The sequence below is a fragment of the Pseudogymnoascus destructans genome (genome assembly GCF_001641265.1).
Source record: "Pseudogymnoascus destructans isolate 20631-21 unplaced genomic scaffold scaffold_5, whole genome shotgun sequence".
NCBI lineage: Eukaryota > Fungi > Ascomycota > Leotiomycetes > Thelebolales > Thelebolaceae > Pseudogymnoascus > Pseudogymnoascus destructans.
In genome coordinates, this window is record NW_020167524.1 from 1,497,620 (window position 1) to 1,521,422 (window position 23,803).

The following is a 23,803-nucleotide window of genomic DNA, read 5'->3' on the forward strand; positions in this document are numbered from 1 at the left end:
AGTCAAGAGCCTTTCATCACCCTTTCATTTCCATCTCCATAATCATCAAAAACCCAGTGCCAGCGCAAGTGCAAGTGCTCAAGCCAGCTCAGCCAGCTCAGCGCAAGCAAGTATTCCCATCGTATCATCAATACCCCGTTCGTTCTCACGAACCGAGGTCTTCGAGATGTATTACCAGCCGGCTCCGCTAGGGATCGGGGGGGATAGAGAGCTCGGAATCAGAGGGGGGAATTTACTCCTCTCCGTCCTCCTTGGTCTTCTTCTTGGACTTCTTGGTCACGGGTGCGGCGCCCTCTTTTTTGCAGTGCACGATTAAGCGGGTCCAGGACTCTTCTTTGTCCCATTCGAAGCCGGCGAGGACGGGGGCTTCGAGTTCGTCATCAGCCTGGTGGGGGGAGGGGTGTCAGTTTACTTTCTTTACAACGATGAGGGGAGTAGGTGGGTGAGTGGATGGAGGTTCCGGTATATCCGGATGACCGGCAAGCACATACCTTCTTCCTGAACTGCTTGTAGATTGCATCTAACGCATCCTTGATGGTTACACCCTTCAGGTTCCGTGCCGTTACCTCGAGTCCCAGTGGGAAGTGTAGGTCAATCTTCTTGACTGGTGGTGTGGTGAGGAATTTTTTTAAGTAGTCCTTGTCCTCCACAGTCGTGGGCGACTTGTTGATTCTCCTGTGATGGAAGCATGGGTCAGTCTATGTTCAGATGGTTGATGATATGTGTGGGCATGGACAGGTGTATGTATGCATCCAGTGCGGGGTAATGGACGAGGCTTGACTTGACTTACCAGTTGAGCTTCTGGGTCTCCTTTGCAATGAGGAGTTCCGTTCCTTCCTTTTCTGTTCATCGTTCATCGTCAGCACGGCTCATCACGATGTCAGACGCAATGGATGGCGAGTTGAGGCTGCAGAAGTGGATAGTGGATGATGTGACGTACCTAAGTCATTGATGTTGAACACTCCAGCAGCCGTTGAGCTCATGCGGCGATGGCCCTTCTCCTTTGGTGGCGACGACGAGAGACCCTGGACGGCGGAGTCGACCTTGGTGAGGGGTACATTATCGATATCGGCCATGATGAAGGTTGGATTGATGGAACTGCTCTGATTTGAGGCAGTTGCGTGGGGTTGATGGATGGTTGAAGACTCGCTGGGGAGTCAATCGAAATCAAGGTGTTAGGGAGGTGAAGTTGTATTTATAGGTGGAGAGAGGAAGACAAACAAACGTGAAGCTTGCTTGAGGCTGGGTTTGGGGTTTGATGTTGAAGTTGGATGGAATGAGGGGGGCAGAGTAGAAGTGATGTTTATAGGATGTAGTTACGACGATTCAGGTACCTGACGTTGTGTGGATTGATTGAAGGTGCGTGAGTGACGTTGTAAGGTAGGAGGGGAGGGTAGGAGGGGAGGGTAGGAGGGTAGGAGGAGGGTAGGAGGGTAGGAGGGTAGGAGGGGGGGGGTAGGAACGGGAAGGTGAGAAGGGGGGGGGCGTGATCTATGGGAAGGGAAGGGATTGGATTGGGGGGGTTGAGAGCGGACTGTATGGGACTGTTATGATTGTCTCAAGGTTGGGTCCAAGTCGCGTGACCAAGGGAAGGGAGGAGGGCGGAGCATGCCGCATGTAGCTATGCATTACCTGAAATTCCGAAATTCCGAAATTCGGGGGAAGGTGTGGAGTGGTCAGAGCATCGCTGCCATCGCTGCCATCGCTGCCGTCGCTACTGTCACTACCGTACCCACATAAGACCCACATTGACGGTGTGCCGATCCACAGTAGCAACGACGGGTGCTCAGAGGACGAGTTTGTACCAGATATGAGGGGATTTACAAACCATATCTTTGTCACAGTACCTGCGTCCATTGAGCACGTAACGGAGGGAGGATGGTACGGATGGGTGGACGGTACCTCGGTCGAGGATAATGGCTGCAATGCTTATGGATGAGGATAGGTGGGACGACGTCTTCTACAGTAACGTAGGTCATGGTGGGGGTGGTGGCAACCCCATCAAACCAGCCGGCTGCCACCACAACAAATCAAGAGCAAACCCTTCTAATGTGGATTAAACAGCTTACAAGTAGTGGCTACGCTCTAGCCACCGCATATTACGTGAGGTTGTAGAGGAAGTCCGGTCAAACAAGTGTCGGGTCTTCCAAACCTCGGTGAGCTGACCCGTGGAGTTGTTGACCAGCTTAATCAAGTCAACTACCAACCTATTGGACCTACAGACTAGCAGACTCGGCTACATCTAACCAGTGGCTTAGCAGACCCGACCTGCTTAGCAGTCCCGACCGACCTAGTAGACCTAACCGACTTAATTGACCTAGCCAACTTAACAACCACAACTTCAAATACCTAACTTACCTCTTAGGCAAGAGTCGGTGCTATGGTTCATTCAAAGGCATCCTAACTTACGCGTTAAGTTAGGAAGGAGAGTTGAGGCATAAAGGATGAATAGGGCTACAAAGGAGGTGTTAAGGGGGTGGTTTAATGTGTATATAAGAGCCTTAAAACAGAGCAAAACCTTAAACTGAAAACTACAACACCTACAATATGGATAAGTCTGGATTTTTAATTAGAACAATGCAATCTACATAAATTATAGTCAATTCTACACTTAGGACGCGTTTTTAGGCACATCTAGGAAGGTAGGAATGGGTCTCTACTGTTAAGTACATCTGTACGATATCAAGTGCGCCTTGCAGCTCGAGTGGGGGTTCAGGGGTGTGGGGAGCTTTCCGGGGTTGGAGCGAAGTTTTCAGTTGTGGAGTGAATTCTCAGAACTGGTCTCGCTAAAGAGAATTCACTCCACAACAACATAGCTGTATATAGATCGAGCCACTGCTCGAGTGCTCCTCTTCTCTTTCCTTTCTTCTCTAGATTGAGTTTAATTCATAATACCCAACTGGCGCCCTATGCCTTGGTGAACCGTGACAATCTGCATAGATAGAATAGCTATCGACCCTCTTATTATCTTTAGGGGGCAGAATGTCCTATAGAGCTGGATTCCAAAGGAGGTTATAAGTAAGTAGCACTTCTCTGCAAATACAAAAGGATAGACAAGCAATCTTCATGGATTAGAGTGGCTAAAACGCGTTTTTAAGCCCTCTATGTAAGGACACAGGGCACCCAGCTCACAGTAATAGCATATGAGAGTGCGAGTCGGAGGCTAAACGGATGCTATCCTATAGGTCTACTACGAAGGATACAAAAAAGATGAAGGGGGAACCCCATGAGTCAATTCCCTCAAGTACCTGAAACCCATCTGACTCGGTTAGCCCACCCAAATGATCACACGTGACCCACAGCTACTCAGAGTCTGCTCCTTAGAGTGAGAGATGAGAAGGCATCCTTACAAGGGCAAGAAAATCAATTAGAACTACTCAGAATCATATTATGTAGACATATCCACAAACAGGCTTTTTTATCCCTTCTCCACTTGCTTAAAGTATGGTTTGCATCTTGGAGTTTTGGTACCTCACTTGTAACGAGGATGACCGAGTGTATTAGATTCTGTGTACTCTTCCCTAATTGATCAATTGCACGAAAAATTGATGTTAGTGAGCTGTTCTGATGGTTTCTAATGCGGCTTTTAATGAATTCAGACTGAGAAACTGCTTCGGTTGGATTTTGTGGTATCCTTGATACCCAGAGTGTTGTCGCTCTAACAGGTAATTCAGGTGGTGTTGGAGTCCTTAACTTAATAGAGTGTTTTAGCAACTGTTGAACAGGCTGCACCCCAGTATGTAGTTAGTATAGAAATATGAGGATTTAGTGCCATAATCCCTGTACAAACCTTGCAAGCCTGAGCTCCACTACTTCCTATTTAGGACTTAGGACTGTAGAGGTTTAACAGTTATCTGTTGAAGACTTACAGTGAGCCATAATCCTGTTGTAGTTAGAGTATTTATTAGTAATCACCTTCAGGGGACGTCATGTAGCTGTAGAGTTAGTAATAGAGTCGTATGTATGATTGTATTATATTCAATACAAGTAATAACTATGGCATCGCATACCAAACCTATTGAATTCCGGGCATACCAGCCTCGAACTTTACTTCCCAGTCATCGGCAGCGCTCTGTCTTCGAATATGATGATATTGGTAGTCCTCCTTTACCTGTTCAGCCTACAGTTGAGGTGCAATTCAATACCGAAAGGCCTAGAGGATCACAAGTCTCAAGCTGGCAGCACATAGAGAGTTGTGACGCTCAAGGCTCTCAAGCAAAGATGACGCCCCTAACGAAGGACGAAGTACTGGTCCTCTTCCGACTTTGCAATCGAAACGCCGAAGCATTTCAACCAGGGAAGAAGACTGCATTCTGGTCTTATATACAGGCCGATTTCGAAAGGGAGACTGGTAAAGACCACAAGAGTCTCTATCGAGTAGTACAGTGGGAAATCGACAAGAGAAGGAAATACTCAATGGGCTTGGGACTGGACAAACTGATAGCGAGTTGGAATTGACTGTCCAAACTAATAACTGGATTGGGGTTGTTACTGAGAAAAAGCGGATTGAAACACAGTGAAGTGAGGCAGCAAATACTGTTATCACTTCGTCGCAGCGAGCGCTCAATAATCTAGACTTGTTATCCGTTGCTCTTGCTATAAAGCAGAGGCACCAGCAGACTTATCCTCAAAGTTGTAATAGATCCATTGGCCAGAGAGCACGAGAGTGCCCTGGCTTTGACAATCCTGACGACGAGGATATACTAGATGATTCTGCAGAAGAAAGGCAAAGTGAGAACGGCGCTGACAATATTCAAACTATAGACTCGACTCCCATGGAAACACCAACCCTACTACGAACACCAATGCCAGTACTACGAGGAACTTCAGCTCCTCGTGGCCATTCAAGTAGTCGAGGAAGACGCCATAATAGACAGCCCCGAACTTTGTCACCGTCTCAGACTCAATTGCTCCTTGAAGAGCGATTAAATACACAGGCTGACGACCCAGTATTATCTGTCTTTGAGTCGTTCATGAGTATGGTGAAGGATCAGTATAGACAGAGTAATGCAAGAGGGCAGGGAGGGCAGCAGGAAAGTCAGAACGAGAACATTGATAATCCTATAATTACTTCGCGGTTACAGCAAGTCGATCATCAGATCCGGGAACTACAGGAAGGCCAAGCTGAATTGACGCAAGGCCAGACTACAATGATATCTCTTCTTCAGCAGGCATTACATGGGCCTATCCGATGAAGTGTTCCAATTGAAAATACGGATAGTAGCGAATATAACAGTGTAGAGGGTTGGATAGAGTCAAGTAATACATATATATCCTAGCTAGTACAAAGAAGATATTCCTCTACTGTTGGTGGAGGCACCAGAAACCTCGTTCCAATCAAGTTACCCCGTATACAAGTATAACAGTTTGTTAATAGTATCACAGCTTTAAAGTGAGCTGCTACAGGCTGCGACTGAGACTGTAGCCCTTTATCAAAAGCTGTGTACGTCCATAACTGTTGCGTTAATCCAAAGGCGTTTTCAACTACAATTCTCACAGACGATAGATAAGCATTAAACTGCTTCTCCTTAGAAGGAAGATATCAGTAGCCACGCGCACAAGTATACGGAGCCATAATTCCTTCCGTACACCAGTAAGCTGGGTCTCCATATAGGTATAACTCCCGTTTACCATCCATAATATGCTGAATCCTTTCAACGCAGCCTGATTCCCCCCAAATATGCCAGTCGTTAGCTGGTCCATTATACGGCCCAATCAAGGATGATACAAGTCCATCAGGGGTTACAATAGCCTGGAAGTGCATTCCGTGCTTCTTCTTATATCCAGAATACCATAGCCGCTGGACTTCCGAGTCTCCTGCTGGTCAGCAAAACCCTTGGAATGTACCATCGACAAACCCCCATATTTGGCTACAGCCACCGCTATCTGCTATAGCCTCTTCAAAGCTTAGTAGCTTGTTGTATGTAAGGTATGGGTGCCATTCTAGTAAGCCTTCGAATTCGTGTACCAAGTGACCGATTACGTCGTTAAAGACTATTGAAAGCCATGCCTGAGACTGTCCAAAAAGGTCAACACAGGTTGTCCAACGCCCTGGATACGCAAGACGGGCCAAGACTATGCAAAGAGCAGTCTCTGGGTCTGGGTTTACCCGCCTGCTCCAGACTATTGTATGAAGCTTTAGCAGTGGCACAAGCTGAGCTATTTCGTCAATGGAAAACCTGTTAACTGTGAGTAATAAGAACCATATAGAGTTATAACCTAAAAGCCTACTGGAATTTATGAGCTACCCATCCAGGAGTATGGCTACCCCATGCCCGTAAGCTCCAGTTGAACTTATCATACTCGTAAGTAAGTCGGGTCTGTGGGCGTTGAGTTGTATATAACTGTCATAAGAGCCACCAATGGTATCGACAACGGCGATTATGCCGAATAACCAGAACAGTAGCACAAGTAGCAATCGCAATCAGTTCTAGGTCTTTGGTATTAGACATTAGATCTAATTACTATAACTACCTCTGAAATATAGTAGCTACGTCGCAAGTGGTGGTCGAATAGGGGTAATTTGCAGTGGTGGCAGTCGCAAAAGGGTACATATAGGTACTTCTATTTACATATATATTTGTATCGAAATAGACGTACCACGATGTATCTTTTTCCGGTCGCCACCACCTCTCTCCCCACCTGCCCAGTTCCAAAGCACTTACTGAAGTAGAAAAATTTATCAAAGGCCAGTATTCTACAGAGGGAACAAAGGGCTCTAGTCACATAGGGGACTACAAAGGGAACGCCGTAGGGGGTATGGCCAGAATGGGAGAATTACATACAATTTACTAGTAATTTCCCTTGTCATGTCATAGGTGAACTCACGAAAATCATGAAGATCACAACTTTTCAAAGCCTCGATTCCAACTCATTTTAGAATTTCCTATTTAGGCCTTACAGTGGACTACAGTAAGCACTAAACAGGGTTATGTATGCTCTAATACTAATATATTCTAGGTCAGCTTGGCATGGCCTGATCAGGCAATGTAAAGCCAGAGCCTGTCGGAGACTGCTAAAACGCTCTAATATCTAGCTTAGATATTACAGCTTCTGGGTTTAATGGAACAAGTCCCGACCCTCGAAACCCTCCACGGATGTTTAATTCTGTCATAGTAAGGACATGAGCTGCTTTAAACATGAGCTGCTTTAAAGGCAGGAAGGAAGTCTGTCTTAGTAATATGATGTAACGCTGACTTCTAAACGATAGAAGACACAGAGGCTTCTTGCGTAAGGTTGACTTAACAGAGGAGGCAGGGGATTAGACACAAAGGCTTTCCAAGTAACACGTTACAGTATTGTAAAGAATACTATATAAAGTTGAGCACGAAGCTCCTATCTAAGGAAATACTATCTACTTATATAGTGGCGTCGTGCCAAAGGGATATCTGTGGATAACATGGATAACGTGGTTTATCAGTACGTCGGACATATCAGTACCTCGGACACTTTTCCTGAATTTCCTACCCTCTAACTTCACAACGCGTTTTTTCCACCTTTTATGTAATGGTGGGTGCACCAGATGTGAGAATCTAGCCACCCAAGGAAGGGATGATTTTACTAAGACAACACACTGTCTTAGGAAACAGAGCCAAAGGGTTGTAGCTTAGACTATTCCACAATGCAGCAATCAGGTGTATGATGTAGTGAAGTGGTTTAGACAAGTTGTAACAAATGTTGAGTCTGAGAACTCAGGGGTAAGTCAGAGGTTAGCACCTCACTGACTTTTTAGAAACAAAGAATAACAAGATTAATGCTTGGAAGCTTGGAAAAGACGTGGAAGTATGTGATAGTCGATTTACTGTATTGTCTGCTTGCCCTTTCTTAAGGAAAGGGCAATCCTATTTATGCCAAAGGAGTGTAGTTCTCTCATTTTCCATGACTTTCCATGACTAACCAGGCTTGGTAAATGTATTAGAAATCAAGTGCGACCCACAACTAGCTTGCTAATCATGTAGTGAACGTAAGAGAATCCCATAGAACCATCTCTTGGGTTCCTAGCCTATAGGAAGTGAAAAGGAGGTCCAAGGTCAGAGTACCTATAGATAAATTATGTCATAACTTAACCAATCTTGTGGGTAACTAAGGAGCGATGACGTGTAATGAATCATAGAGGGTTGTAGAAGCTTCTAGAGCTATCGTTCATGTTCCTAGGCCTCTAGTTGGTAGAGATATGCCATGTGGTAGTATTGGCCCACCCCCTTAAGGAGGAGATTTTCTTAATAACTTGTTCAATGAGTGTTCAAATGATATGCCGTGATGTATGTAGCATAAACAGATGTAGTAGAAGAGTTTGCAGCAATCATTGAGTAGTATTGCTTCTGTTGTTGGTGTGATAAGCCAAGATATGTATGGTGACTTGTAGGTTTGAGGAGGAGATTTCTAAGTTTGCTCTTGAGTTTGATAGCAAACTGAGTGCAACGAATGTCAGTATGACATTTTATTATGTCAGTGATTACCCAAGAAGCAAAAATCATTCTAGCTATCGAGGCTATCCGAACATCAAAAAATCTAAGTCGTCGGAAGGCTGCTAAGCTCTATGAAGTACCTCATTCTACACTCTGCGACAGAATGAACGGCCGAACTACTGTCTACGAACGCCGGCCTGCAATGATGAAATTAACTATACTAGAAGAGGAGGTGGTTATTCGGAATATACTTGATATGGATTCAAGAGGATTTGCACCCTGGCTTGCTGGTGTAGAAGATATGGCAAATTTTATACTCGAATCGCGTGGAGGGAGGCGCGTCGGGAAGCTCTGGGCCCACCGATTTGTACAACGACGTCCAGAATTAAAGACGCGTTTTAATCGCGTTTACGACTTCCAAAGGGCCTTGTGCGAAGATCCTGAACTAATTGGCGCGTGGTTTCGACTAGTGGAAAATATGAGGGCAAAATATGGTGTTTTGGACTGCGACTTCTATAACTTTGACGAAACTGGGTTTATGATGGGTGTGATTTGCCCTGCAATGGTTGTTACCCATGCAGATCGACTTGGCAGAGGTAAGGCAGTTCAGCCAGGGAATCGGGAATGGGCTACAGCGATTGCTTGTATCAACAGTGACGGCTGGAGTATTCCTCCATTTTTGGTAGTTAAAGGCAAGAATCATCTTGCAAATTGGTATACAGACGGCGGCCTTCCACACAACTGGGTTGTTAAACCGACAAGCAATGGATGGACAAACAATGAGATGGGTCTAGAATCGTTGAAACACTTCGACAAACATACTGCTGTTCGTGCAAGGGGTCCATATCGAATGCTGGTGTTAGACGGGCACGAGAGTCATGAATTGGCTGAGTTCCAAGAGTACTGCAAGGCACACAACATTATAACTCTTGGACTACCTCCCCACTCGTCTCATTTAACTCAGCCACTTGATGTCGGGTGCTTTAGTGTGTTGAAGCGGGCATATGGTCGGCAGATTGAGACCTTCATTAAGGCTCATATCAACCACATTACCAAGGTCGAGTTCTTTCTCGCCTTTAGAGCAGCATATCTGGAATCCATGACAGCCCAAAACGCCCAGTCCGGGTTCCGCGGAGCTGGCTTAGTGCCTTTCGACCCGCAAGCAGTGCTTCCAAAGCTTGACGTGAGGTTACGGACTCCAACTCCCTCTAGATCCTCTACTGCCAACACCAACCCTTGGGTCTCCCAGACCCCTTCCAACCCAACTGAAGCTCTTTCACAAACAACCCTCGTTCGAAATTGAATTGCCCGTCACCAAGGAAGCTCGCCAACTCCACTCTTCGGGACAGTTATTGCATTGGCAAAGGGTACGGAGCGACTAGCACATGAGAACACCCTTCTGTCTGCTGAGGTACGTACCCTTCGAGCAGCCAACGAAGCCCTTAGCAAACGCCGCAGGGCTAAAAAGGCTCGTGTCCGTGAAGGAGGTGCACTTATAGTAGAGGATGCACAGGCTATTATCGCACAGAAGGATGTGGATGAGCAGGTACGACGCGACGTACGTGCGGTTGGGGGTAGTCGTAAGGAGGGGCAACCGTCTAGGTGATGCTGTGGGATCTGTGGAAAAGCTGGTCATAATGCGCGAACTTGTCAAGAAGCTATAGATATGTCTAGTTCATCTGATTCCGCTTAGTTATAGTTAATTTAATATGTTATGGTTGATTTATTGATATTCAAAGTAGAATGCCAATGGAAAGTGTCCGACGTACTGATATGTCCGACGTACTGATAAACCACGTTAACATAATATCCATGATATCCAATATTATCCATCACATGACATTCCGTGGATCGCTGTGGATAACATGGATAACATAATATCCATGATATCCAATGTTATCCATCATGTGAGGTTGCAGCCGTAAGCGCTAGCCATAGCACTAGCACTTAGCCGTAACACTAGGTCCCCCTCTAATAGGCCTAGTCCCTAGGTCTTGGTGATTAAGTAGTATGCTGACTACTTAGGTAGGGTGGCGCCCACCACTGTCCATAGACAGTCAGGCTTTAACCATGTCTTCTTCCAAACATACCAAAATCAAAGAACGTCTTGCTCTTTCCCAAAGGATATTGGCTACTGGCTTCGAGATGCCTTCTTGTAACCGTTGCGAAAAGAAACACTTGAAGTGTGTTGTTTCTGACGATTCGAAATGCTGTAGTCAATGTGTTCGCGTCAATGCGCGGTGTGATGCTTGTGTTCCTTCTATTAGCGACTGGGACAAGATAGAACGTGAGGAGCATTGTTTGCAAGCAGAGGAGGAGGCAGCGATGGCCAAGATCCTTCGACTTCGTCAACAACAGCGCTTGTTTTGTTCCCGTGCTAAGGACATGCTTTGTCATGGTCTAAAAACCATGGACAAGCTAGATGAGGCAGAGGAAAAGGAGCGTAGGGAGGCAGAGGCCAAAGGGGCTCTCTTGCACACCCCTCCCACTACTGTCTCTGAGGACGTAGCCCCCGACCAGGACTTCTTCGCAGTCCTGTCTCATGGCTTCTTTGAACATTGGGGTGTCGATGGTGAAATGCCTCCAGCAATTCTGGACAGCTAAGGTTTCCTACCGTTTCCCATGAATTGTCCGTATGTTCATAACCTTTCCATTTTATCAAAAACTGTTCTTTGCGTCCTACTAACCTTCTGTCTAGGATCGCTTCGACTTCATATTCAATGATCTCATTTTCTGGTTGTAGTTCTGTATCGGTCGCAATCGGGGTGCTTCCTCTTGCTGGTTCCAGTAGTGAGACATGAAATACTGGGTGTAGTCTAGACTTCTTGGGTAGCTGCAGTCTGTAATTAACTGGGCTGACTTTGTTCAATATTTTGAATGGTCCCAATTTCTTAAAGTCCAACTTCGTATTTGGTCGTTTCGTTTTGATGTGTTTCCGGAGTATATATACTTTATCCCCCTCCTTGAAGGCAGGTTCCATACTGCGCTTCTTGTTTGCATACATGGCAGATCGTTCATTTAAGAATTGGATGTCTGTCGCGAGTTGTTCATGGAACGATTTGAGTTGTTCCACGGTGATCATAGCTTGTTCTGCTCTTGATTCATACTGCGCTTCTTGTTTGCATACATGGCAGATCATTCATTTAGGAATTGGATGTCTGTCGCGAGTTGTTCATGGAACGATTTGAGTTGTTCCACGGCGATCATAGCTTGCTCTGCTCTTGATTCATCCAGAAGTGCTGTCTATAGTTGTAGCTTTGAAAATCATAAGTGGCAGCAAGACACGTTTATCTATAGAGATTCACTTAATGACTAACACCCACTCTTAACAGCTAGGAACAACTTTTTAATGTGTATGCATATTAGCATTAACTACTATGTAGTTTATTTAGCTTGTACTAATCCCAAAACCTAATTCACCTATGTTATAGATGTTATATAACCTATAGTTCCGTTCTTGCGACTTTGTTGGCAACACTGTAAACTAATGTTTAAGCGCTTTAAACATTGCTTCTCGATCTTAAAGCTTGTAAATTATCGATTCTAGTAAGCTATTATAGCTTTAGCTATATGAGCTTCCTTCTCTTAAATCTAGAGGCTCTTACATCTTACCATTGTTGTGGTTTACAAGTTTGAAGTTGTAACGTAGGGGTTTTAGTGCTCATTACGCTATGGTGCTCGTTATGCTATTACGAACGTTAATAGGAAGTAGGAAGGGTTAGTCGTAGGTCTGCACTAAGGCTGCTAAAGGGGCCTTGCAGCCTAAGGCTGCCATTAGCGCTGCAAAGACTATAAGACAGCAGGGGCCCAACTCTGAAGGAGTACAGTCAAATGCCGCTAAGACGATGTATTCAGTGCCAACAAATCATATCGTACTATAGGATATATCGCTATACTGAATTTTGCATAATCCACCCATCTAGCCGTGACTGTATCCTGCTATCTTGATCTAAAGCATCAAGAATAGACTCTAGACGCTCCAACACTCGTAAATGCTCTGCCTTGAGAGCATCTTGACCTTCAGCAAACCCAATCAGAACTTGTAGAGCTTGACGAGCACTCTGTATAGTAAATACAGGCTGCTCTAGCTGCTCCTCCTCTTCGTCATCATCTTGGGTACTGCCTTGGCCTAGATGCTCCTCTAAGACCTCATTTAAAACCTCTTCTGGTCCCAATTCCTCCATCCCATCTTGTATATCCTTCTCTTCCTCCGGGTTTAGAAAGTTTGATATTGCCATGACATCTTGTATGTTCCCAGCTCTAATTACCTTGTCATAAAGCTCTCCGATTCCAAGAGGGGTAATAGTTGTAGGAAGAGGGATTTGCATTGAAATAAGTGTTGATTTTCGAAAGCAGTTGTAGATTGTTGTGTTTGTAACCAAGTTGTATCAAATAGCTAAGTGTAGATTCATTGTATCCATAGGATTTTGATTGTTGTCAAAGGCTTCAAGCATATATGAAAGCCATTGGCTTTGAAAGATTGAATGATACCTTGATCAAGAGGCTGATATCGACTGGTACTGTTAGCTGGTAGCCAACAAATATGAATATTTGAAGGAGGGGGGTAAAGCTCAAGAGCAGCAGCATGTGCTGTAAAGTTATCCATTGTAAAGAGAACTTCTCGAGTGCCAATATGTCGAAGAACGCCTCAAGCCATTCGCCCATAATAGTTGTATTTATCCAAGCCTTCTTATTCCATCTCCATATACCACCTATTGTTGAAACACTAACATTTCGTAAAGCTCGCGGTGTTTTTGCCTTTCCAATGATCCAGGCTGGAAGTCTATCTGTTCCAGAAGCGTTGACACAAAATACAAGACTGATCCGAGTCTTATCCTTCTTTAATCCAGCCTGAGATTGAGTAGCAAGTCCTCGAGATGGCATCATCTTCCAAAAGAGTCCTGATTCATCCATATTATAGATATTTTCCTCCGAGTATTCCCCTGCAATTGTTCGTAATGCCTTCATTTCATCTTCTGACTCTGGAACTGAGCCTGCTTCTCTGTGTTGAATTCGTACTTTGATATTATGTCGTTCTTTAAATCGTCAAAGCCAGCCTACACTGAAGTCTGGGCAGACTGTGCTGTTGTTATGTGGAAGGCGTTCCCAGATTTGTCGCGCCTTTTGTTGAAGTAGATCACCAGTTGTAAACCCTCCATTCGACTCAATTCGAAGTTGCCAAGTAAGAAGAAGCTTTTCGACTTCAGGCCAGTTTCTAGTTCGTAATTGTAATGGTGGGTGCACCAGATGTGAGAATCTAGCCACCCAAGGAAGGGATGATTTTACTAAGACAACACACTGTCTTAGGAAACAGAGCCAAAGGGTCATAGCTTAGACTATTCCATAACGCAGCAATCAGGTGTATGATGTAGTGGAGTGGTTTAGACAAGTTGTAACAAATGTTGAGTCTGAGAACTCAGGGATAAGTCAGGGCTTAGCACCTCACTGACTTTTCAGAAACAAGGAGTAACAAGATCAATGCTTGGAAGCTTGGAAAAGACGTGGAAGTATGTGATAGTTGATTTACTGTATTGTCTGCTTGCCCTTTCTTAAGGAAAGGGCAATCCTATTTATGCTAAAGGAGTGTAGTTCTCTCATTTTCCAAGACTTTCCATGACTAACCAGGCTTGGTAACTGTAGTCGACGTAAGAGAATCCCATAGAACCATCTCCTATGTTCCTAGCCTATAGGAAGTGAAAGGAGGTCCAAGGTCAGAGTACCCCTATAGACAGATTATGTCATAACTTAACCAATCTTGTGGGTAACTAAGGAGCGATGACGTGTAATGAATCATAGACGGTTGTAGAAGCTTTTGGAGCTATCGTTCATGTTCCTAGGCCTCTAGTTGATAGAGATATGTCATGTGTAGTATTAGCCCAGTAACTAAGGAGTGATGTCATGTAATGAATCATAGAGGGTTGTAGAGATATGCTATGTGGTCATATCGGCCCAGTAACTAAGGAGCAATGACGTGTAATGAATCATAGAGGGTTGTAGCAATCGTTGAGTAGTATTGCTCTTGTTGTTGGTGTGACAAGCCAAAATATGTATAGTGACTTGTAGGTTTGAGGAGGAGATTTCTAAGTTTGCTCTTGAGTTTGATAGCAAACTGAGTGCAACGAATGTCAGTATGACAGTAATCGTGCTCTGTTGGTATTAGGAGCTTCATCAAGGCTGTCAAAGTGATGGCTGAGAGACTCAGAGACTGTCGACTGGCTAAGTTTGTGGTTATATTGCTGGAGGAACCATTCAATACACTGCTTTTGAGTTGGCTTTTGATGTTGTTTCTGAGCCCAGGCACGAAGGGCACGGCGTTGTTTGAGTAGAATACTTTCGAGGCATTCTGAAGGTCAAGAAACACACATTGGTTGATGGATAATATGATAATTGGAGGCAGAATGACGATTATCTTGAATATCGGACAATATATGGTGTTTTGATTCAGTGCGAGAAAATATATCGCACAATTAAATATATCTGCTAACTGAACATCGTCTTAGCGGCATTTGACTGTAGTGGATAAGGTAGCTAAGCCTCTATTAGTAAGTGCTTAGAGATTAGTCTGTTAAATACCACACTTATTGCTCGTACCTACGGTTATAGCACGTTGCCTACCTAAACCCTTACAAGTTTCATACTATAACTACAAAACTAATTTCAAAGCAACGGACAACTACACATGACAAATCAGTTATCATTAATTGGTTTTAATGATATAAAGGATTCTTGCAAATGCATAAGATCAAGTCAAGCAATCTATGGAATATAGACAAGACTAGATTTCGAATTGGGATTCTAGGTAGAGAGCAAGTTTTAGTTCTAATTAGAGTTCATGAGCTATACACACTAAGTCCTGAAAACTGAAGCTTAATTACAGTTGTTAAAGCTGTTTCTACAAATGGAGATACAATCCCACCTGTTCTTATTACAGTTGAACCTAGATATAAGGATGCCCTCAGGACCGGGCGTGGCATCCTTATAGCGAGGATATCCTTATGTGGAGGTTCACAGAAATCTGAGGAATATATATAAAAAAAAAAATTGTATGCTACTTTGACACCCAGCCATCTAGTGAATGTTGGGTGGGTACTCTTCGCGACTTTCTCTTGCGAGATATCCTTGCCAATCTGTTCTAATGCCTTTATTACTGAAATCCGACCTCCATCTTCAGCAAGGGAAGCAAATAATTGAAGGGTATTCAGCGCCTAGCTTGCTTCCGCAAGTGATGGTTGGATCTCTTCCTCTTCCCCTTCCTCGTCCCTGTCTGCAATCCCATCCTACTCTGTAATAGTGTATCTCTGTACTACAGCTTTGAAAATATCTTCATCTCTGTCAACTATCTCTTCGCCTATAGGGTTGAGAAAATCTGCAATTGGCATGACATCTCCTGGTAGCCTCGCAATTTCCATTCCCAGTTCCTTGACCTCAGCAGTATTATCTTGACGCATATCCATATTTTCTGGTTTTTTTATGAGAGTCGATCGCCACCAACACTTCTGGATTTTTGGTGCTTCAAGTGCTTCCCACGTAAGTCGACTCCACTGTATCACCTTTAGAATATTAACTGTTTTATTAGGGTTCTTATTGGCCTCGAGCTGGCGCAACATGTAATTAATCCATTGTTTTCGATACCCAAGTTTGAAGCTTGCAATTATTCCCTGATCGAGAGGTTGCCAATGAGATGTCGTATTTGGTGGAAGCCAAGCAATTCGAACATTCGACAAACCTTGTAATCCACCAACAAGTTCAACTCCGACTTCATGTCCAGAGAAGTTATCAAATAATAACAGTATCTTGTGATGCTTCATTTTCTCATTTAACCAGTCTAGGTATTCTTTCATAATTAGCCCTGTCATCCATTTTGTCTCGTTGTATCGATATTTAATCCGCATGCGCTTAACATCAATATTTTTAAAATATTGAGGATTCTTCGACTTTCCCACAACCCATATATCTAGCTTCTCAGTTCCAGTCGAATTTGTCGTAAATGCGAGAGTAATCCGATCTTTGGATTTCTTTCCCCCACTCGAAGCTTCAGTGGCTAGCGTTCGAGTTGGCGTCATCTTCCAAAAGAGCCCAGTTTCATCCATGTTGAAAATATCTTTATCTGCATATGTTGCGCATAGTTGTCAGAGATCTTCCATTTGCGCGATATTTGTAGGATTGTGGATGTCTGCTGCAGCTGCTTCTCTATGTCGAACATATTCCTTAATCTTAAATCTCTTCTTGAATCCATCTAACCAGCCATTAGACCATTTTGGTTCATTCCTATGAATAGTATATTGTGGCAGACGGTCCCAAAGTTCGTGTGCCTTAGTTTTTAGAATGTCACCAGTAATGATCACATTTTTCTTTTGCATGCATTGTTGCCAGTCGAAGAGAGCTTTCTTGAGTTCAGGATATTCGCCATTACTTTTTCTCTTTATGCCAAGTTCAGTCTTCTTCCATGTATCTGAGTCGAGATATTGGTACTTTGTGGAAAGAATTGAGGATATTTGGCCTTGGCTAAGTTGGCGACCTTGAGCTTGAGCGGCATACCAGGCTATAAGTGCAGGCTGAGTGCACGGGTGGCTGGCATATCTGCGTCGAATACATTGTCGCTGAACATCGGTGACTGCGTGCCTTTTTTTTGGTTGCGAGGCCTCTACCGAGGATATCCTTATAAGCAGAAGGGGTAGTTGGGCAAATAGAGGTAGTAATATGGTAGGAGATGATGGTTCTGATGAAAGTGATGAGGAGAGTGTAGTTTTCACGTTGTAGGAATAAATGAGAAGAAATACATACTTTTCTATATAATTTTCTATGTGAAGATGCCTACTTATTTTGCCCTGAGAGGAGACACTTGCTTACTGGGGGACACTCGCTTCCTCCGACTGTGAGCGAAGCGAACAGCATACTGAAATAATAGTCACCCTCCACCCACCCTCACCTACTAATGCCCAACAATCCTCTTCGGCTGATACAACTCCTCCAAATACCCCTCCTCCTCCTCCGTCATCCTCCGTCAACCTCTTCCCCCTCACCCCCAACGCCTCATCAATCCTCTTTACACTGCTAAACCCCACAATCGGACTCGTCACCCTCTTCCCACCCACGCCAACGCAACCTCTAGCGGAGGTGGACAAAAAGATCGTGGGGAGGGTGGCGGAGGTGGCGGGGAAGAGGGGGTGGACGATTCCCTTTATTCCTCTCCGTCTTATCGAATTCCTGTTTAATAGCATAGTTTATCCTCTGATTTCCCCCGGCTCAATTCTCGTCGATACAGAAAGTATTAATCTCACATGAAGTGTTGACGATACGAGTATATGTACATCCCCCTCCAAACACAGCTCCACTATCGCACCTTTCCCCCCAACCCCCACAACCCCTCCTCCATCCCTCTCGCGTTGCCGTTTTGTTGCAGAGGACAGACGGCTGGGTGTGAGTTAATAGGTTTGCGGGCGGATAATTGGATTCTAATTGCCAAGTTGGGAAGGTAAGGTATATTATGGCTTTCGCTCTCCTATCTTGGAATATTTTGATGTAGATGTTCGAGGAAAATATGAATATTTCGGTTGTCTATCGATTTTTGGTATCTTTTGGTATGTCCATAAATCCATCATTATGATCAAAATCGCAACCTCCAATCCGCCGTTCCGCTCATGAAAATGCAATATTGCTGACCCATTTATCAAAATCATCTCTCACCCAACACAACCTCCATCCTGCCCACTCGCTCATGAAACCACAATCCTCCTAACCTCCCAACCCCCTCCCCCCTCCCTTCCTCCTCCTCCCCAACTTCACCACCCTCGCCCCCTCCTCCCCCTCAAACCTCTCATTCCCCACCATAACAACCTTAACCATATTCCCAAACCCCACCGCCACGCTCCTCCTCCCCACCCCCACCACTGTCTCACATCCCATCACAAACAGCTGCTCCCCTCGCCCCCCCTCTCCGGCACAATCAACACTATGCCTCTCCCCCCTCGCCGACAGCGTCCACGCCTCCCAGCCATCCGTCTCCTCGACTCTCTGGCCGCGAGGCGTGCCAGCGCGACGATGACGGAGGCCGGATGCGCTGCTGCTGCGGGAGGAGGAGTCAGAGGGCGATGAACGGCGGGATGCGCGGTGTTTGGTTATGCCCACGATTGCGCCGCACGGGAGAGCTTGCCAGGCCCCGTCGTGAGGGACTTTATGGATGGTGAGGATAGCGGAAGTCCAGGTGTTGAAAGGTGGATTGCTGGGCGGCTGAGAGGGCGTGACGCAGATGAGATCGCCGTCTTGGGAAGGGGAGTAGGTGTGGAGGACCGGGTTGCCAGTCAAGCGACTGTTATAGGCCAGGGAGAAAGATGCGAGGCCGTTGTGGCCGCAGGAGGCGTGGCGTTTGACGGTGTGGAAGCATTGGAGGGATGAGGGTCTTGCATCGAGGTCGGTGAAGGTGTGGAGGGTGGCTTGGGAGGAGATGTGAATTAGGATTGCGGTGGTGTCGGTGATGGCTAGGAGGAGGCCAATTTTGGGGAGGGGGAGGATGGCTTTGACTTTTTGGGGGGCGGAGGGGGGGAATAGTGGGATGGTGGTGGAGTCCCATTTGTTGTCGAGCTGGGAGGCGAGATGGATGGTGCCTTTTGTGGTGAGTACGACGATGTGGAGAGAGGGCTTTGTATCTGTGGTGGTAGCTAATATGTGTCAGCTCGGGATTCTAATAAGAAAATGATCGCTGTATCATTTTGGTTATAAAACTTACGCTTTGCCACAAACTGTTTGGCGGAGGAAATCAGACCCTCCCATGGCTGTAATTCAACTATCTGATTCGCAGATTCAAGATGAAAGTTAACCTCGATCAAGAGCCCGCTTGTCCAGACAATCAGCAAAGAAGCAATCGATCCAGGTTTGGCGGATTTGAACGAGAACAATGGAGGCGCTCGAGCCTCGGTTCCTATAATACGAGAGGGACCCCATTGTTTCTCATTGATATTCCACAGCATCAATCTGCCAGTCACAGAAAGGAGCGCGACCCATTCTGCCTGTTCGTCAATTGCCATAGCAAGGATCGGAAATGGGTAGAGTTCGTTGGTGGTAGGCGATATATAGTGACTCCGATCATTTTGTTGCAGATCCCAGACCCTAATGCGGCGATCCAGGCCAACAGAAACAACCACACCGTCTGGCGACGCCGAAAGCATGACAACATCAAGATCATGTCCTGGTGTCAGTGTTGTAACTGTCATTAATGGGTCCTCCTTATGAATTGTGCCGTCGTCGTCTTGACTCGTGTCCTCCTCGTTCCAGAGGAGATAATTCATGAGCAATGAAATGGCAGCAACAACAATCAGAACGCTCACAACAAATATAGTTGACTGATTCCGGGCAAAGTCATAAGCGGCGGGCAGGAACCTTCGGACGCCTGCCTTGGTTGGTGTTCGGTCCGACGAGTCAAGCACAAATACCAAGGGGTCGTAGACGCGGGCAATGTAGCTATGCGTATCTGGCTTGATAACGTGGATGACTTCTCGGGCAGTCTCGTGGTCCTGCATTCGGAGCCAGGCTGTTGGGGACCTCGCTTGGTTGATGTCTACAGATAGCTGCGAAACTGGAGGAGGTGATGACAACTGATGATCTGGGCGAACGAATTGCAACGCTCGTGATAGCGTCCGAAGCGGGGACTCATTGTTGAAGAAGTGCCCTTGTAAAACCAAGATGAAGCAGACCATTACAATGGTGCCGGCGATGCGTGTAGAGATTGGAGTTTTGCCACTGAGAACGGCGCTCACCCACGCATTTTGCCTCTTCGGTTTTACAGCACCGAGTTTTTTGCGTTGGGATTTCACGGTTTCCAAGGAGTCACTCAACTCCGTTCTTCGGACATCGACACTCAGGACGGCCACGAAGAAGGTAAGCAGCAGGACAAAATCGAAAATTAAGGCAACTGCTGCAAAGATACAGAAGGCAGCAACACCAGGCGCGACGACTTTAGATAGGAGGTAAAGGATCAGCAGATCCTGGCCGACACCAGCCAACGCAATAGGGCCTGCCTGACCGAGGGCCTCACCGATTCTTGATGATGTCTTGCTCTGGGATGGAGTTATAATGACGGCGTTTACGAGGCGGAACATGTTCTCTAGCCCAACTGCCACGACAACGAAGGGATACACCTCCCGAGGGATTCTCGAGAGATCAATCTTTAGGATGGCACAAATTGTGAAGCTTCCCATGATAGATATCACCGTTTGCGCGACAACAGTTAACATCAAACCAAAACGAGACTTGAGCGCTCGCAGCTTCGTCAAGCTCAGCAAGAAGTAGATTACTGTAATGCTATACGCAATTGCAAGGAATATATCATCTTGAAGCGAGAGTGGCTGGAACTTGAACTCGTAGACCTGGCTATTGTTTACGCGTCCATCGCGTGGATACATGCGCCATGGGCTTCTCGATGACTGTGCTAATGCTTGGGCCTGCCTCTCCCATTGCCGGCCAACAGGAGAGTCCAGCTTGTGGACCAAGGTTATGACCAGAGCATCGGCAGCTACCAGGCGGTGGTCTTCGAAGCGTTTGCCGCTAAACACAATCGAGTGTCTGAGAGTCACATTGACTGATGTAGAGCGCCGTGAACTTTCATTAACGGTAGAAACAATGTCATCATCCTCAGCGATGGCATCTGGAGAGCAGGACCAGTATAGAAGCGGGGAATGGAAGAACCACGACTGCTCACTGAGGCCATTGATAGCATGAAAGGAGTCTCGCATTTCTAAGCTGAGGGGCCCATCGTGGCCCGCAGATTTTCCAAGTCCCGCGGATAGCTTAGGGTCGAAGTTGATCGTTTGCCCCAACAATGCATCCTGGATCTCCAGCCCGGCTAGTAGCACATCCCGACCCAGGGCTTTCATATAGCTGCCGTGGACCCATATAGATCTCATGACAACATCTGGTTCGGCGCCTATATTTTCCTGTACTGGCTGTGCAGCGGTCCAAACGTGGTGGGGTAAATTCGAGGCGCCATTTGTGAAGTTGTTCGTGTAAAGAAATGGAAATGGGTATATTAAACATGTCGCTAATGCTACTGATATCAATATCGTAATGACTGGATGTCGAGAAGCTTCTCGTCCACATCGTGTGAAGCTGCGCCGAAGGGGATGTGCGGGGCTAAGACTCGGAGGTTCAGTCGTCCTAATATAAGTGTTAGATTCCAAAGAATAGCATGCAATTTGCCTGGGATGTAGCACTCACCCTCTGAACGGGTATAGAAAGTACCAGATCATCGCAGCAGGCGCGCTACGCTGGTAATGTTGAGAGGCTGCGTTCAGCCAGTCGGCCAGCAAAACAGGTAGATGCCCGATTTCATGGAGGCAAGGCTTTGTCTTCGATATCCACCCTGCAGCCAAAGTAACAAGTGGATATTCTGTGCTGGGAATCACGACGAGGAATCTGAATCGTGTTTTCAGCCACACCCATGACTAAGCCCTAACCCTCTTTCGTAACAAACCTCACGTGATGCCCCACGCTCCCGTCGAGCCTCAATATCAAATATTCGCCACAAATGTTATTGGAGAGCTTGCGTTGTCTTGACATATTGTCTTACCTCCATGTCTTACCTTCATGCCACCTTGATAAATCGTCTCGGCTAGCTTATCGAGCCTCGGCGGCAGTATCCATGAAGAATGTGTGATTCGGCTTATCGGCCTATCGGCAATTTTCTAAGGGCGGCATGCTCTTTCCCTACGCCGAATTGATTGTCAAATTGATCCCCAGCTACCAACGAATAGGACCTGATTCTGTGGCTGTTCAAAGGATAATGTTTGGAATGTCTTCGGGTGTGTATTTCTCTACAGTACCCTATATCTTGATGGGGCACCAAAAAGCATCAGAGCCCATCCGTCCAGAGCCACAAGCTTCAGGGAAGCTTGTGGCTCTGGACTGAAAAGGAGTGGATCACACACCAACAGTAGTGTTGGCGCCGTCGCTGGAGGATTTTGTGGAGGCTGTTGGAGGGGATGGGTTCGAAACGACGCGTGTGCGGTAGGTATAGTAGTTGCAGGCTGTGGGCTGTAGGTCATCTATCTTATCTATGGCTTCACAAATCAAAAGAAAGACCCATTGGGAGTGGTGGTTTGTATCTCAGTTCATTCTGTCTGCTGTTTCTCTCTGGTATTATTGCATGGTACACAAGGCCTGTATCTACACCTGATATCTAGTTGTATCAAGTGTCCTAAACTCTCAGCTTGGATTCCCACTGACAAACAGGTCGTGGACTAGAAAAATTGCCTCCGAGAGTTTGCTGGGAAAGATTTAGACCACAAGTGCACCTGCTGGTCTCTTCCCCTTCTTCTTCTTCGCCTTCCTGATTTTGCGACAAATCTTCTTAGCCGTAGCAGCGCACACCTTGAAGGGCTTGACTATCTTGGTGCGGATCTTTCTGCAAAAAAGTGTAGCGCGGCTGGCCTTGATTTGGTAGTAAACGCGATCTTGACGATAAATCGTAGCCTCTCCTTGGGCCGCAACAAGCTGGCGGAGCGAAAGGGCCTCATTATCATTAAGCATGCGAATGAGATCATAGCCATGGTTGAGGATCGGGTCCGAGGTATCCAGGAACTTTTGCAGCACAGCGATAGCTTCCTCCAACTCCTCCGGGGTGGCACCCTTATCATTGCGGAGGCGGTCTTCAGCAGCATCAATGGCCTCGTACTGCTGTGAAACATTGTCCCAGACGCTGCCATATTTGCAGAAGGCTTGGAACTTCTCCCCTTGGAGCTTCATAACTTCTTTGCGCATAGTATTGCCAGGCTCGCCTGTGATCATGTTAGTGATAGGACTTCACAGGGTTCATCATCAATACATACGAGTTGGGCGTTGATCGCCAAGATTCAGCATGAGTGTTCTCAGTTCCTCCTGAGTCATCATCATGACACCTGTGGGTTGATGTTAGCATGGTGCCAGTTGGCAGCAGCAATGGGGCTTCTCTCACGGGAGAATGAAGCAGTTCCACAGAGCTCGACGGCATCTTTGATCTGCTTGGCACGCTTTTTAGCAGCAGCCTTGTCGGCCGGGGACAACCTAGGCATGGCTGTGAAGTTGTCTTTTGAGTGATGTTGTGTTGTTACAATAGCACTCAAACGCCAAAGTCGAGGTTAGGGCTTTGGCGTGACCCCCATCGCCGTGGCTGTTGTCTTGCTGCGGCTAGGGGGTCATGGGGATTTGACCCCCGCGTGCTCTGTTGCCGCTATGGTTGTGGGATGGCCGGCGCTTGCTGTGGCTAGAGGCTCATTCCAGTTGAGCCCCATCACAGCTGGAGTATCATTTGAAGATGAACTCCATCGTTGCAAGAGTCTCTTTCTCACAGCCAGAGTCTTCTTCATATCTTATTCTCATGGCTGGACCTCCTTTTCACAACCAGAGTCTCCCTCTCACAGCTGGAC

At 46.2% G+C, this 23,803-nt stretch overlaps 4 protein-coding genes across 4 annotated transcripts; all 4 read right to left on the reverse strand.

Annotated features, from left to right (window-relative positions):
• Window positions 1-232: 232 nt before the first annotated feature.
• VC83_02690 (uncharacterized protein) lies at window positions 233-1,076 on the reverse strand (the record flags this gene model as incomplete). Its single annotated transcript, XM_024466346.1, has 4 exons — window positions 233-385; window positions 492-675; window positions 791-842; window positions 941-1,076. The coding sequence occupies 4 exons, from the start codon at window positions 1,074-1,076 to the stop codon at window positions 233-235; spliced, it is 525 nt and encodes a 174-aa protein (XP_024326164.1).
• Window positions 1,077-12,298: 11,222 nt separating this feature from the next.
• Window positions 12,299-12,646, reverse strand: VC83_02691 (uncharacterized protein; the record flags this gene model as incomplete). The annotated part of the gene is made up of 1 exon (XM_024466347.1): window positions 12,299-12,646. One exon carries the CDS (start codon window positions 12,644-12,646, stop codon window positions 12,299-12,301), a length of 348 nt encoding a protein of 115 aa, XP_024326165.1.
• A 5,497-nt stretch (window positions 12,647-18,143) lies between these two features.
• Window positions 18,144-21,959, reverse strand: VC83_02692 (uncharacterized protein; the record flags this gene model as incomplete). Its single annotated transcript, XM_024466348.1, has 4 exons — window positions 18,144-19,066; window positions 19,135-21,557; window positions 21,618-21,815; window positions 21,874-21,959. The coding sequence occupies 4 exons, from the start codon at window positions 21,957-21,959 to the stop codon at window positions 18,144-18,146; spliced, it is 3,630 nt and encodes a 1,209-aa protein (XP_024326200.1).
• A 717-nt stretch (window positions 21,960-22,676) lies between these two features.
• On the reverse strand, window positions 22,677-23,186 carry VC83_02693 (uncharacterized protein; the record flags this gene model as incomplete). The annotated part of the gene is made up of 1 exon (XM_024466349.1): window positions 22,677-23,186. The coding sequence occupies one exon, from the start codon at window positions 23,184-23,186 to the stop codon at window positions 22,677-22,679; it is 510 nt and encodes a 169-aa protein (XP_024326324.1).
• Window positions 23,187-23,803: the final 617 nt, after the last annotated feature.